This window comes from Nannochloropsis gaditana (genome assembly GCF_000240725.1).
Source record: "Nannochloropsis gaditana CCMP526 unplaced genomic scaffold scaffold702, whole genome shotgun sequence".
Classification (NCBI taxonomy): Eukaryota; class Eustigmatophyceae; order Eustigmatales; family Monodopsidaceae; genus Microchloropsis; species Microchloropsis gaditana.
The window spans coordinates 1-15337 of NW_005803251.1; the positions used below are offsets into that span (position 1 = coordinate 1).

Genomic DNA, 15337 nt, shown 5'->3' on the forward strand with positions numbered 1-15337 from the left:
GCCGGGGGGGGAGGGAGGGCGGGAGGGAGGGAGGGAGGGAGGGAAGGGCCGCACTATGTCTCCCCGCCCCCTTACCGAGGGTTGTAGAAGGACTTGCGGACGTGCAAGGCCATGACAATCTCCTCCAAGGCCGCATTGCCCGCCCGCTCTCCGATACCGTTGATGGTGCACTCGACCTGTCGACGCCCCCCCCCTCGATGGCCGCCATGAAATTCGCCACGGCCATGCCCAAGTCGTCGTGGCTAGGAGGGAGGAGAGGAAGGGGGAGAGAGGTGTGGTGAGTGGTGACACCACGCTGGAGGCTGACCGAGGGAGGGAAGGAGGAAAGCAACGAGGACGCACCCGTGGACGGAGATGGTCACCCCCTCCACGCCCTTGACGTTGGCGCGGAGGCCGCGAATCAAGGCTTTGAATTCACTGGGCGTGGTGTACCCCACTGTGTCCGGGACATTCAAGGTAGTAGCGCCCTTGGCGAGGGGGGGGGGGGGGAAGAGAGGAGGAGTATCGTCGGTGTCCAGGCACACATCCGGGTAGCTATGTTTCGACACGCTCTGGGCGGGCCAACGCGCCCATACGTTGCTCGCACCGGGGGGCTTGTATTTGTGATAATGTCACACAGGATGGGCTGTCGAAAGGCATGCAGCTGGGGCGAAAGGACTGCGGCCCAAAGTGCAACGGGGAGCTTTTTCGGTTTGTGTCCTATCCGAATCCTTTCTTAGTTTCCCATGACCTTTCCTTTCCGTGTCTTCTTCCAGCCAACCCCCCAAGACAAAGCCGCCCGAGGCCCCCTTTCTTACCGCCTCCACCGCCACCGAGTACACTTGGTAAAGAAACGCGGGGTCGGAGCGAAGGGCGTCTTCCGCGGAGAATTCCACGTCCTCACACAGAGACCGGGCATAGGTGACCATCTCCCGCGTGATACCCAACACCTGAAGTGGAGGCAAACAAGCGAAGGGGAGGTGGATGGGAGGCAGGGACGACAGAGGTGGGAGACGACCGAGGCCCACGGCCACAAGGCAGCAAGGAGCTAGCCAAAGTCCTTCCTCCGGCTATGTTGACAACGCCCCCCCCCCCCCCCCTTCCACGGCCGGACACGCACCTCCTCTCGGCTTTTCTTGAGCTTGTGGAGCATGTGGATGTCGCTGGTGGCGATGAAGGTGTGGATACGCGGAAAGGCAGCGTACTTGACCGCGTTCCAGCAGGTCTCAATGTCCTTTTTCAAAGCGCGCGCCAGACCGCAAATAATGGGGGGGTTCTCCATGTTACCGACCGATTCCGCGATCCGCCGGACCGCATCGAAGTCTCCGGTACTGGCGATGGGAAAACCGGCCTCGATCACGTCTACCCCTAGCTTGGCAAGCTGTTTTGCTACCTGAGTGGTGGACAAACCAGGGGATGGAGAAGGGGGAGGGACGGAGGGAGGAAGGGAAGAAAGGGAAGGGAGGGGGAAAGAGAAAGATGAGCGGTTTCAATCCTTTAAACAGCAAATTATACATGCAAGCGAGTTTCCCGTCCACGACCCATTGTCACGGCCAGATCCAACAACCGAGGTTGGCGACGCAAGCCGCACTGATTCATGGCGTACCTGCAGTTTTTCTTCCGCCGTCATGGTGCACCCGGGGCTTTGCTCGCCGTCGCGGAGCGTCGTGTCGAATATTTTGACACGCATGGGGTCGCGACCAGTTTCTCGGTCGTGGCGCGTGGGGACCGGTCTAACCACGTCAAGCTCCGCGGGAGAGATCACGTCGCTGCTGCTCGCATCGGTTAAAGTAGTAGCCATGCGAAGGACCCTCTTCCCCGATACCACGGCATTAGGACGAGCAAAGCGCGGGGCAGAAGACGAGAAGGAAGGAGAAGATTTCGCAGAGGGAGGAATTGGCAGGATGAATGCTTGAGTTGTGCTCGTCGACACAGCAGCAGCGGCGAGAACTAGGAGAGATGAAGCTACAGCAACGCGCTGTCTTCTACGGCCATGGGAGGAGGCGGATGAAATTGCCATGGAGGAGGCGAGGCCAGGCTGAAGATTGGATAAATGCATGGTGTTTTGATTATACCTCTCGCCTTGAATAGCTCGAATCGCACTAGGATGGGCTGCACTGCAATTCCTACCCTGCCTCAAGTAAGGCTGCTCCTGCTATGGAAACGGGATGTTATAAATTCAAGTTATACGAGGTTAGTCGTGAGAGCCGTCTGTACATTAGCCTCTCTGACCAGAGAGCGATCCAATGCGATCCTGGTCGCAGCCCTTGCTAGTCCGTGGGAAGGAGTGAGATGTGTACGTGCAGGCTGCCACTGATAGTAACGGGGGGCTATGAGGGGTGGGGATGGGAATGCAAGCCTTTCCAAGGCTTTAAATTCGTGAAGTACCATTCGCTGTCGCTTCTTCCGTGTCATCCACTATGGCACCGTCGTCACAAGCGTGTAGTACCAAAGGCCATCTCATGCATGGAAAGGAATTGGCTGAAATGGCAAGTAATAAAGCCATGGTGAAGGATTCTGCCCTCCGCTCTTCCGGGTAGCTAGCTGCCTTCTGCGATAGGAAATGATGGAAGGCATTCCTTACTTTCTCAAGTTTTCTTGCATGCGTTTGCGTTTTTCAGGAGACAAGCCTGTACCTATCCATAGCATCCTTATAGAGCCAGATGTGTGTGATGTAATTGTTCTCGTGGGCGGGTTTGTTTACATTTACTTTTTAGCAGTGAGCGCGAGCGGTTTTCTTATGTAGGCATGCAGGAAGCTTGGACTTTTTATAAAGATTTGACACGCGTTACTTGTATTCTTTGTACACTTCAACATCTCAAATAAGGCTTTAGATATGGATATTTTCCATTTCTGACCAGTTTTTGTTTTCACAAGCGGGCCCTGTTCCCTTCACCTCTGCTTTGTCGTTGATGATGCCAGGCGTCGCCTTGAGAATCCAATAAAACGTGGCATTGCGTCAGATACCGCCCGTCCTTCTTGCGTGTAAACAACACCTGATAGGACATCGGTATAAGGTTTCCCTGGGGATGGGGTGCCACATCTAAAGGAGGAAACAAGCTTCGGGAGGGAGAATGTTTGTCTCCCTCCCCAGCTCCACGTTCCACACGCATTCCTCGCACGAGCAGAAGCAATTCCGTATTTTTCGTGCATGGAGACATGTAATCGATACTCAAAGAACGAACACGCGGCAAAGCGTGCTGGCTCCTCTCTCCGGCCCACCGAGCGGCTTGGTGATACAAGGCAAGAGCAGCGCGCTCAGCCAAAATTGCGGCGGCCCCACCATGGAGAGAACCGAAGCTATTGCAAACCTGCGGAATGACTCTGAAAGAAGCCGACGCTTCCATTGTTAGAGGCACGGACGCCGGAAACGCCAAAGGAGGGGAAGCGGCTCCTGCAGGCTCGTACACATGGAAATTATCCAGCGCCAGGAGACGGTTTATGTTTACTGCGGGACGTGAATGGTAAAAAAGAGTCACGGGAGGGAAGTGAGTGAATATGGATGCGAAAAATATGCCTTGAACGCGCCGAATACCGCCCCCATCCTGTGCGTACCGGCGGATCCTGGTTCCGTTCTCGGCAGGTCGGGTGAAGGTGCCATCTCAGGTGGGAAAGAAGAGCTTTTCTGCGTCCTTTGGCGCACGCTAGGTAGAAGGACGGCGGAGGCCATCAGGTACGTGAGCGGGAAGGCCCAGGCATGCATGGCCACCGTCCAAGCGGTGCCCATTTTCAAGAACTTGACGTGTCGACCGTGAGCGAGCTGAAGGATAGCAGTGAAGGTCGTGGACGATAACGGAGGTCAGAAAGTAAGGACACGAAAAAAATCTAACGATACAAACAAGGTGCGTAGCGTACGATATCCAGATATTCCCAAACTCCGTACTCATATGAGCCGAGACGTGAGTCTTCTCGCGTCCTTTCCCCCAACTCTGTACGCACCTCTTTACCCGTTGCTACGTCCAGAAGCATCATGTCGGCAAAACCCAATGTCTCCCCTATTTTTTTACAATGCGATTGAATCTCCACTTCCGTTCCCACAGGCACCCAGGAGAGCACGGTCGTGTTCAAACTGACGCTTACACCGGGTCGATGCCGTCCGTCCGCGGACACAAACGCCCACGAGGAGACTTCGTCAAACCACGCCGTGACGGCGCCTGCGTCCAACAAACAATGATTATTATCGTAATTATCACACAGGTGGGAGGGCACGCGTAGTCGAAGGCGAACTCGTGGCCCGGGTCCTATTTTTAGGGCTTTGACATTTTGAAGCTCTGTGGCGTTGGGTTCGATATCTCTGCGCAAAAGGACGCCAGAAAAAGCACTTTTCGACACTGCATGCAAAAGCTCAAGCACTTGGCGACTTGTTTGTTCTTGTCGGGTCATTTTTGACCTATAACCATGCGGTGAGATTGTTTTGAGGGACATGTCCGGTCTCTGAGAAGAGCTTGGAATTGGCGGCGATGTGGGCAACCGACGCACTAACGGTGGAGAAGGCGTGCCAGATAATTATTTTCAGCTAGATAGCATCGGAAGTGTTCAGGGTAGATAAAGAAAAGGCACGAAAAAACGTCCGTGCTCGCGTGCCGGAGCACGAAAATTCACCAGGCTTTATTCCGGTCTGTCAAGCCAGTTGAAGTATGAGGAAAATTTGAGGCGGCGGGCATGGAGCGGCGAAAGACATGTCTTAGGAATAACACGGCTGGCACGATCTGGCCTGCTTCTTACTCCATCGTCCGTACCTGCGTATTTCTGGTGTCTGAAATATTAGTGGTGGTGCACCTGGCACATTTTGAAGTTGGAGGCGAGTGTCATGACAAGCGAATGCCATGCGTATAGCCCACTCTACCCCTCCCCCTCCTCAAAAAAGGCAAATAGAGTAAGACGCAAAATCTGCCTGTTGCCATGGAGGGACGTTCGAGCCGGCCAAGTATTGAAGAAGTTATTTGAAGTACTGCATCCAAAGGGCGTTTATCAAGATTGACGCTCGCACAGAGCAGGGCTGAGAATATTCCGTCTGAGATCAGCTCTGCGGTGTCTATGGCCGCCAAAGCAAAGGAAGGGGAGGCGCTTGCCCACCGAAGCGACGGGAGCTGTCCAGAGAAAGATATGGTGACGGACGTGGTGGCCAAGAAGAAACGAGGCCGTGGAAAAGACAGGCAGGTCGGCATGGTAGTGGAGTCTACCCCCCCTCCCCCCCGGACCTTGCTGACTCGATGCACCCATGCCTGGAGGAGGATGTACGATCCGGACATGCGCGAGCGGATACGCGCCCATTTCGGTCAAAGCCTGGGGGACCTGCCGGGAGATCCCGTGTGCAAGCCTTTTCACTGGTCGTTCCTTTTGACGGCCCTGTGGTCCTCCCTAATTCTAACCGCGGCCGTGGTCGCCAGTGCCCACATTGTCCTATCCGGGGGGGTCGTCCTCCTCTGGTTCCTCACGCCTGCCTCCACCCTCCTCCTCTGCATCCAAGCCCGGGCCTGCTGGCCCTACACGTTCACCGCCATCGTCGGCGTGGAACTGACCGCGGTCTGTCTCGGACACGGGCGTATCTCCCGAGACAGCTTGGCCGCCTTCATCATCATCGTGGTGGACCTGCTCAACATCTCCCTGGGCACGCTTCTGCTTCGACCGTTGGTGGCAGGGAGCATCCACATCGTCCGGACGTCCACCTTTGTGCGATACCTGGTGCTCTACGTCCTCCTCATCACCCCCGCCTTCTCCCTGGTTAACGGGGGTATCATCGTCCTCCTCCCCTCCAACAACATCACCTGGATGGGGGGGCGGCAGCTGGTGGTCGCCTGGCTCTTGGGTGATTTCTTCGCCACCTATTTTACCGTCTACGCGGTGCTCGTCTTCCGGTACACGATCGCGCAGGCCACTAAGGACACCTACCGATGGAGGGACCTGGCCGTGTACCTGCAGGCTCGGCTCCGTGCCGGGGGGATCTGGTTGTACCTACGTGTGGTGGAGTATGCGGGCGTGCTGGTCGTCACCTACATGGTGGCGCACGCCGTGGCCACCTCCTCCACGTCCCCACGGGATCACTTGGGGCCCCGGATCGTCTCCCGGTTGATGATCCCCCTGCTCGGCTTCGTCACCTTCCGTTTCGGCCAGTTCGGCTCATGCGTGGCCCTGATCGTGGCCGCGGCGGGGATCTTTACCGTCACCTATGGCCAGCTGGACAGGGGGGACCGGCTCACGGACATTTTCTACCAGATCGACCTCCTCCTGGGCCCGATCGTCGTGGTTTTGATCACCTGGAGCATGACCTTTCTGGCCGTGGCGCTGGCGGAGAAGCAGGATGGCTTGAGTTTGTTGGAGAAAAGGTACGAGGGAGGAAAGGAGGGCGAGCAAGCACGGGGTAGGGGAACCGGTGACGGGCGCCGGAGGCGTGGGGAACGGAGGGGAAGAGGAGGGGAGGGGCCAGTAAGGAGACCGCGAACTCTACGCTCGATAGAAGGACGACAGTAAGCACGTGCTTCCTTTTCCCCTACCCCCCCTGCCCCCTTCCTTTTATCAGAAATTTCCAGCTTTTGGTGCAGGGCAGGGAGCTCCAGCAGGCCAAACTGGAGGCGCAGCGGGCCCTCAGCGCCAAGACCGAATTCTTCGCCCGGGTATCATACGAGTTTCGGACGCCTCTCAACATCATTCTGGTAAGCATGAGGAAGGTTACCGAGGCCAGGATTGGCGTGGTGGAACCGTGGGCTGCTCGTAGGGTCATCTCCATCGACTTATCTTCTCCCTTCTTGTCGGGCAGGCGCCTGGGCGGTGGGAGAAAGAGGGTGTGGAATGCGCGATCATGTCCTTCTTTGCTCATATCGCCCGGTCCTTTTCTCTCCCTTCTATCTGGCTCTTCCGTTTTGTAGGGATTTGCCGAGGAAATCAAACGCCAAGACCTGCCCCCCTACGTGCAAGAACGCATCGGTTACATCATTACGAGTGGCGAGAGTCTTCTCAGGTGAGTCGTCCAGTGTCCGACGCATAGGCGAACAAGCCTGCTGCCCTCCTGGCTTGCAAAAGGGGAGAAGGAAGGGATTGGCATAGGAAAGGGTCGGGGGGGAAAGAATGGGTTCCCGCGGGAGGGGCCTTCGTTGGTTTCTTCTTTCCGAAGGAGGAGGCATTGCGGACCCTCACGCCCTCTCCCCGTGGCCCGTTGCCCCCCCCCGCAGGATTGTGGACGACATCCTGGAGCTGTTCCGCCTCTCTTCCCAACGGCTGCAGATCGACGAATCCCTGGTCGACATTCACGCGTACTTCATCACCATGTGCGACCTCGTCCAAGTCATTACCGACAAGAGTCCAGCGCCGGCTGGAACGGGTTCAGGATCCCTCGCTCCCACGGTAGGCAGGGGAGGACCCGGGGCTGGGAGGGAGGGAAGGAGGGAGGGAGGACGGGAGGGAGGGAGGAAGGAGGGTTGAGGTCTGGTTTCGAACGCGCGGGGGGTAAGAGAAGTCACCTGTTTCTCCATGTCGTCCTCGCCCTATCACTCCCCTCCCACCGCCTCCCTCTTCTTTCCCCCCTTTGACCCCCTCTTCTCCCTCCGTCCTAGCTACGTCTTTCTGGACAAGATTCGCTTCTCCCAGTTGGTCATGAATTTGTCGAGCAATGCCGCCAAATCGACCGGGACAGGGGGAAGGATTGTGCTCCGGCTCCGGCAGGTGAAAGGAAGGGGGAAAAAAGGTGGCAAAGGCGTATTAATGAACTCCAGAGAGGCCAGGGAGGCGAGGGGGAGGGAGGAACGGGAAGGGAAAGGGGTCCTAGAGGTGGAGGAGAAAGGCGTGCGTGTGGACAAGCATGGGGGGGCTGGCGGCGGGAAGGAGCCCGGGGAGGTGCCGGGGGAGGAAAGGATCGGAAATGATGCAGTGCGTCACAAGAAGGGTCCAGGCAACGAGAAAACCAGCCCTAAGATAGGGTCCCCCAAGAAGGAGAAGAGGGTGGCTGAGGGCAAGGGTATAGGGAAGAGTGGGAGGCGACGGAGTCATCGTGTGATATGGCTTCGTTTAGAAGTGGAGGACGACGGGATCGGGATTCCCAAGAGCACGCAAAACCAGATTTTCAACTGCTTCTACTCCGGTAATCAGCTGTCGGGGGGGGAGAAAGGCCATGGGTTAGGGCTGGCGATCACCAAGGAGCTGGTGGATCTGATGAAGGGCTCCATCGAGGTCGTGAGTGAGGTGGGGGTGGGCAGCCTGTTCACGGTGGATCTACCTGTCAAGGTCTTGGAGGAGGAGGAGGGGAAACACAGCGCACAGAACGGGCGACAACTGCGGAGGAGGCCTCGGGCTAAGCGGGCCGGGTCGCCGGCGGGGACGACGCAGGGTCCCGAGGGCAATGGCCAGGACCCCGCCGGCGTGCGACCTCCTGCCCGTGCCTCGACCCGGCCCCTGGACCCAGCGCGGGCGACAGATCCTGACAGGGACACTCCACCAGCGCTCTCGTCTCCCGCACCCACTTTGCTTGAGGGCGACTTGAGAACCAGCGCGGTGGGAGTTTCCCCTCTGATGGAGGCGCCTTCTCCTTTCCAACAGCCCCTGCATCGAAACCGACGGTTACACGGTCTGAGGATCATGGCTGTGGAAGACTTGTTGCCCAACCAAATGGTCCTGGGGGGAATGCTTCGAGAAGACTCCCATTCGGTTCAATTCGTAGAAACTGCTTTTGGGGCCCTGGAGATGCTTTCACGACATCCCGGTCATTTCGACGTGGCCCTGCTCGGTACGTCCGGGGTCCAAGAACAGCTTTCTCGGCTTTCTTTGCCTCCACATTTTGGTTTTGTGCATGCGTGTCCCTCACCTGCACCTCTGTCTACTGCTCTGATTTCCACACGCTCATTTTAGCCTTTTTATTCATTTCCCTTCTATGTGTACTGTCAGATATTGAACTCCCCGATGCGCATGGAGTCACAGTGTTGACTCGCATACGCTCTCATCCTTCTCCCCGCATTGCGGGCATGCCTGTGGTCGTCGTAACGGCCGTGGCCATGGATGGAGAGCGCAACCGGTGTTACCGGCACGGCGCCGATGATTTCGTGACTAAACCCATCCGACTTGGAACATTACGCGCCTCTTTGCTTGCATTGTACAAAAGGGGACGCATTAAGCCAAGAGAGGGGATCAAGGTGGTAGAAGACGGGAAGGAGGACAATGCTTAAAGAATTCATTGCAGGGAGTCCCGTCTGGAAAAAAAAATTTGCATGGTTTGATGGTAAACATGACGTGTACAATGAGAAGAAAGAAATATGTCACAAATATCTTTGGAAGGATAGGTATGCACAGATAAATTCTTTCCTGTTGCGGCAGAGGTGCGTGAAAAGCCACTAGTGATTACTTATCGCTCTTGCGCATGTAGCGACCACGACAATCTTTGCGAAGGCCACTTTCCAGAAGTGAACGGTATCTTTAAGGATAAACAAGTCAAAAAAATCTGCGAGCGAATCATGGCACAGGCTCCGTAGAAGCTAGAGATACCAAAGATAGAGGAGTCTCTCTTACCTCACGTTCCATGAAAGTAGCTTTTCCGCGCATTGATGTGCCAAAAATATGCGAGACGTTCAAAATCTTCACATCGGTAATATTAAAAATAAGTATACATAATTTCTAAGGCGTATGATTACAAGCCAAAACTTCTTTGACAGCCCCGCTGAAATCTTACTACCGAAGAAAAACGTTTCTCGGACTGAGAGGTTTGAAATTTAACGGCCGCCGCAAGGAGCTTGTCATTACGCATCTCATGCATAAAATTTGACTGCCAATGAACACAGGGTTTCTAAACACCACCCATGAGCCATAAAAATCGCACTGGAAAAGACTGCGATCACAAAGACGGTTTAGATTCGCTGTTGGAGGAGTGCGCAGTCTTCGTAGCGCCCCATCCTTCATCAGACGAAAAGATGGCTCCCGATTCGAACTGCATGAATGTTACAGAGGAAGACGAATGGGATGATTGGGAGACTACAAAGGAGCCAATCCTAAGCAGTACGAGTGACTGTTCTTCCAGCCCACTTCAACCGACGCTTGATGAGGCTCGTGTTAAGTTTTTCCAAGGGCAGCTTCAGAAATACATCCAAGACTTGGCAGATCCTTACATCTTGCAGGAGATCGAAAGCGACTTGGCCAAAAAGCATTACAAAGATTTCATTGAGTACTTCACCGATAAACCCCACATGGCTCAATACACATTGGATCACGAGCTTACACGTATGTCGTATAAGCTCGTGAGGAGCTCTGGGGCCCCTGACCGTCACCACACGTATCAGGATGACATGATTGTGGAGTCATATCAGAGGAACTCGAGGAAAGACTCGAATTATCAACATGGTCCAGTGGACTTTTCCGTATCGAATCCGACCGAGGGCAACGAGTTTCCGGTGCCAAAATTATATGTACTTGCTGAAGATGATCCAGCATCTATTAGGGCTATTCATGCGATATGCGCTCAAAATCTCACGTGGCGCTTCGCGAATCAAATTTTGTTCGCGGATATGCTCGAAACAATACAGCGTCGCTTCTTCCGTGCCGACTTGGAGGTCGGGGTGGTAAGCAGGGACTCAAAGTTCGTGGTAGACGTGGATGCTGATAGCATGGAGGGTACCGCTATTTTCCATATCTCCCTCGCAGGGGGGACAGATGGACCTGTGGAGGTGGCAAGACTTCAGGGGCGAATAAAAGTAGAAGTTAAAAAACAATGTTTGGTCCAGTGCGTGAAACTGATGCGTCTGTTGCCCGTTTTTGACGATACACTGGCCAGGGTCGCCTCTGCGTTGGTCAAGCATGAGCATGGAGCACAGGAGGGAAGAGAAGGGGAAGAGGGAGGATGGGGGTGGAAGACGACATCGCATTTCCCACTCACAACCTTGAAAAAGGAAATGCTGGCGGCAGGCGAAGGTCTGATGCAAGCAGTTACCACTGTAGGGAAAGTGCTCGAAGAGGTGGCTGCTGAAGCCGCCTTGGATGAGCGGCTTCAGCAAGGAAAGGGGCCAGAAAGCCCGGAGGAAAGTTGCTCGATTGAGGAGGAGCTTAAAGGGAGTACAGATGATCCACGAAGAGGATGCACCTTTGCTAGGGGAAGCGAGAAAGGCGGTGGCATCGTGCATGTTGCCCGTGACAAGAGAGAAAAAGGACGGGAAGGAGGGCAGGAAGGAGGAAGGGGGCCAACAGGAGCCCTGGGGTGGCTTCAGGCTTCTGAAAGCATGCTGGAAGGCGTGGTGGGCGGCCTCGGCTCTTTGATAGGGGCCAGTGGCAGCCAAAGCGGGTTTGGGTTCCATCTACCTCGTGGGGCGCGAGTCCCCCCTTCGCCCTTTTCATCAAAAAGGGTGGGGGCTGGATCCGGCGGGAATGGAGAGGAAGAGCTGGAACGTGTGCAGTTATACCGCCGGGAAGGGGAAGGTGAAAGGGAGAAAGGGACCGAAGTGGGGGGAATGGACGCATGCGAAGCTTGAAGACAGGGGGAAGGGAGGGCAGGAGAAAAGGGAGGGAAAACGAGGACACATTTGTATTATTCGAGGCCGTGCGGACACGCAATGCCTGCACAGCCGCTTTAAATCATCCCCAGTGCTCGTCATGGGGTGTGGCACTACATGGTAGACGTAAAGTTGGACTCAATAGTGGAAGCCAGCTGCGGCGTGGCTTCAAATTTCTTGAGCAAGTACCTTGTAATTTATAATGACTTTGTTGTAATCTATGGAATACTCATTAAAGGACCTGTCGCCTGGCGGTCACAGTAAACCATCCAAAGCAAGAAAAGAAATCGATCACACGGAATCGAGAAGGCCATCGTCCTCCGCGGTTTGTAGCCCCTGTCGGGCATGATCATATCACCCCTTTCCTCCTCCCAACATCTCTTTCTCTCCACACTCATCCCTCTACGGTCTATGCACAAGCTCCAAGGAGTCTTCTTCTTCCATTTCCCCTCCGTCACTCCCTCCCTCGCCTCCCCCTACCGTCCCGCCCTGTCCCCCGCCCACAATCTTTGAACACCGCGCATTCAACCACCCCACCACCTCCATAGAAACCTGCTGCAAGCCTCTTTCCCTCCCTCCTTCTCCCCTTCCTTCCCCAAGAAGGCAATGTGACAGGCCGGGGAGGAATTTTAGCGTTTTGTCCAAGCTCTTCGCCTGTCGGTGCAATTCCCGCACCACCCACCCCCGCCCCCCCCCGCCTTCCCCTCCCCTCTCCCTCCCACCATGAAAGCGGTCCTCTTCCCCTTGCAAAATCAGGAAAGGAGCGGTCATCTCGTTGAATGTACACACTGCAGGCGACGGGGGGGATGTCCGTGGAGGGACCCCAGAGGAAGGCGGCGAGGGACCGAGCGAGGCAGGGGTAAAGGACGGGGGCGGGTGAAGGTAGAGCTCGTCCAAGGCCGCCAGGACCTGAAAGATGGTAGCAACGCGCATGCCATGCTGGATAAAGAAAGGGTTCTCCATCACCTCCTGGCGTGCGACAGAGTCGGAGAGCAGGTCCAGGTACTGCCGACCCCAGGGGATCAGGGGGAGGTCGCCCATACGAGGTTCGAGCCGACGGAGAAGCCTGGAAAGAGAAAGGGAGGGAGGGAGGGAAAGAGGGAGGGAAGGAAAGAGGGAGAAGTGAGGCACCGGGACGCCCCACCGCCTCCTCGATGCTCCTGACCCTTTTTCTTGCCCAACCCCTCACCTGAGCATCCAGGGCGACGGACGCAGGCGGGGGGGGAAGGCCAGGGTGGGAGAGAGGAGGATGATCCCGTCCCAGAACCTTCCCCCTTGCATCTGATACGTCTTGTAGGCCAGGGCAGCCCCCAAGCCTTCACCCAGCAGGAAGCACGGCGTGCTTTGTTGCTCCAGGGAGAACGCTCCGTACTGGTCGCACAAATCGATGACGGCGTGCCCAAAATCGAACCGCCCTCGCAGGCCATCGCTACGTCCATGTCCTTCCAGGTCCAGAGAGACAACCAGAAACTCCTGAAAGGAGATTGATGGGAGAGGAGGGACGCAAGAAAGACTATTGGAAGGGCGGCCATGCATCGCTTCACTCAGTTACCTTTCTTCGAAACGCCCCCGCCCTCTTCCCCCGCCCTCTTCCCTCCGAAGCCGTCGTGCTTGATGCACCGCTCTATTTTACCTGTTGGCAGAGTGCCACGGCCAGGTCCCTTAGGAACCAGGACGAGTGATCACCGTAATCATGGACGAGAAACACAACGCCCTTCACGCCTTCCTCTTTTAGATGCGGGGGGCGAAAAGTTTGCATGTAAAGAGCCTGCCCGCGTCGTGAGACCAGAAAACGATCCGAGTGTTGAACGTTGAGCGGGAGAGAGGCAGGAGAGCATCGTTTATAGGGCAGCGGGTACAGGCGGCGATGGTCCCCGAATGTAGTGGGAGGGTCAGCCAGGGGGGAAACCGCGGTGGAGGACGAGAAGGAGGAAGGAGAAGTAGGAAGCGAAGAGCCCCCTACCTTTGTGTTTGGAATACCAGCATGGGAGCCAAAGCACCGGTGTAAACGCGACGTTGCGATGGGGGTGGCATATTTCTTTCCCGTTTTCGCACAGACGAGAGATGCAAAGCAGTATCCTGGTCCGCAGATTGCTTTCCTAATCCTGTCGCCCATAAAAATAGTACTTTCTAGTCAGGCACACTTCTCCTTTCCCCTGTGGATATTGAAAAGAAGAAACTGGTCAAGGCAGCCAAAACAAGGGTGGAAAAAGCCCGTAATTTGTGAAAAACACGTCCCGCATGTCCCCGCACCTCGGCCGTCGCCGCCGTCGGGGAAAAATTCGAGGGTTGAAGCCTAGACCATGCCAGTGACTTGGTCACGAGTGTAGATCCACCCGAGGAAACAAGCAAGGCGCGATCTGAGACCACGAGGGCATTGAAAACGGCACCATGATCATGCACCAGCGTTCGGATGGGTGCATCGTGGGAAAAGGGGGTTTAAAAGCGGCTTTTAAACTCAGCGGATCTGGGCTATCCCATAGAAGGAAGCCGTCGCTAAGCCCCGGTGTGTCTTGGCTAGATTTTGATCCATATCTGCTGCACCTGCACACAAAAACCGACCCCTCCTCCATGGGCAAGGAAACAACGCGCGGCGGCTCCGTGAACTTGGCGTGTGGGACGATGGGCACCTGTACAGGCTGTGCGTGTGTGGACAATGACCGCGGGCACGGTCTTCCAGTCAGTCGTGCCGAAGCTATGCTTGAGTAACGTGCTTGGGAGTGCAACAATTCCAGTCTCCCTGGCTTCTGAGTCGTTGCGAAATATCCATGCTCACCGCTCCCATGCCATATTTTTTCCCAATGTTTATAGAGCGTATAGATTTCATCTTCACTGTCTTTTTCGTCGACAGCACCCTGCTGTGCTCGTTTCCTTGCTGTAACAGAGCATACGCAGGTGTAGGATGTTGGCCCGACGAGTTTTGAACCAGGTAAGCGCCGAAGACCAGATCCATCCTATCAACAGTGATAAGCTCACCAACAAAACCCTCTTTGTGGTATACAGGCCATTGTGCGCCGCCACGTGGCTTGTGTCGTTGCATCTGCCCGGAGCAGCACCGGCCTCCACAGCAACGACAGCGGATCTCGCCGCTCTTTGCCCAAGGTAAGCATTTTTTCTGTGCCCGCCGTCTTTACCGATGCACAGGCATAAAGATGGTGCATGATTGCTCTGGCCCTGGTGCATGTTGCTTTGAAGCCGGTAGTTCGGGATTTCCACGGAGCTGCTTGGGTTTGCCTGTTGTGCTGCCCCTTGAATTACGTCGACATAGTCATCCGCTCGTACTGTATCCACCGTGGCGCTCGACCTCAAGATTCGTCCTGGAGAATCTGTGCACTCGGTAGAGATTTTCTTGTTGATTGGCTCTGCCATCTTACACTTGTGACTTCCCTCCCTCCCGCATGGCAGGCATGGACCCTCCGTCCCTCCCACTCCCTCTCCACCTCCGCCCGCCTTGGAGCGGATGTTTTCACGCCCACGGACCAATTTGCCCACCGCCACATTGGCCCTTCCGTGGCGGAAGAGGCGGAAATGCTGAAATTGTGCGGCTTCAAGACCTTAGAGGCCTTGACCGAGGCGGCCGTCCCAGGCCACATCCGTCTGAAAGCGCCGGTGGATTTGGAGCCCGCCAAGAGCGAGAGCGAGGCCTTGACCGAACTGAAGGCCATCGCCTCCAAAAACAAGGTGCTCAAGTCCTTGATCGGGATGGGGTACTACGAGACGGGTAGGGAGGGAGGGAGGGCGGGAGTGAGGGAGGGGCCGGAAGGTCCGGGGCGAGCGTGGAAGTTGTGGGAGGAAGGCAGCGGTCAGGGTGGCTCTTGAAAGACAAGCTTCCAATCCAATCCCTGTGCTTTTCTTTGCCCTCTTTCCCTCCCTCCTTCCCTCCCCCCCTTCCTCCAGCC

At 55.9% G+C, this 15337-nt stretch overlaps 4 protein-coding genes across 4 annotated transcripts; 1 reads left to right on the forward strand and 3 right to left on the reverse strand.

Moving 5' to 3' along the window:
* Window positions 1-71: 71 nt before the first annotated feature.
* Window positions 72-1780, reverse strand: LEUA (2-isopropylmalate synthase; the record flags this gene model as incomplete). Its single annotated transcript, XM_005853864.1, has 4 exons — window positions 72-176; window positions 798-929; window positions 1100-1372; window positions 1586-1780. 4 exons carry the CDS (start codon window positions 1778-1780, stop codon window positions 72-74), a joined length of 705 nt encoding a protein of 234 aa, XP_005853926.1.
* Window positions 1781-3151: 1371 nt separating this feature from the next.
* Window positions 3152-4609, reverse strand: NGA_0469000 (thioesterase superfamily member 2; the record flags this gene model as incomplete). Its single annotated transcript, XM_005853863.1, has 3 exons — window positions 3919-4609; window positions 3535-3739; window positions 3152-3279 (listed from the first exon to the last, which is right to left on the reverse strand). The coding sequence occupies exons 1-3, from the start codon at window positions 4402-4404 to the stop codon at window positions 3152-3154; spliced, it is 819 nt and encodes a 272-aa protein (XP_005853925.1). The 5' UTR covers window positions 4405-4609.
* Window positions 4610-4839: 230 nt separating this feature from the next.
* NGA_0468800 (histidine kinase) lies at window positions 4840-9251 on the forward strand. Its single transcript, XM_005853861.1, has 6 exons — window positions 4840-6305; window positions 6500-6632; window positions 6846-6937; window positions 7149-7320; window positions 7564-8695; window positions 8854-9251. Exons 1-6 carry the CDS (start codon window positions 5017-5019, stop codon window positions 9129-9131), a joined length of 3096 nt encoding a protein of 1031 aa, XP_005853923.1. The 5' UTR covers window positions 4840-5016; the 3' UTR covers window positions 9132-9251.
* A 2886-nt stretch (window positions 9252-12137) lies between these two features.
* On the reverse strand, window positions 12138-13472 carry NGA_0468900 (alpha beta-hydrolase domain-containing protein; the record flags this gene model as incomplete). The annotated part of the gene is made up of 3 exons (XM_005853862.1): window positions 12138-12504; window positions 12628-12911; window positions 13419-13472. Coding segments are annotated over 3 exons (705 nt in total), but the record flags the coding sequence as incomplete, so codon positions are not given.
* Window positions 13473-15337: the final 1865 nt, after the last annotated feature.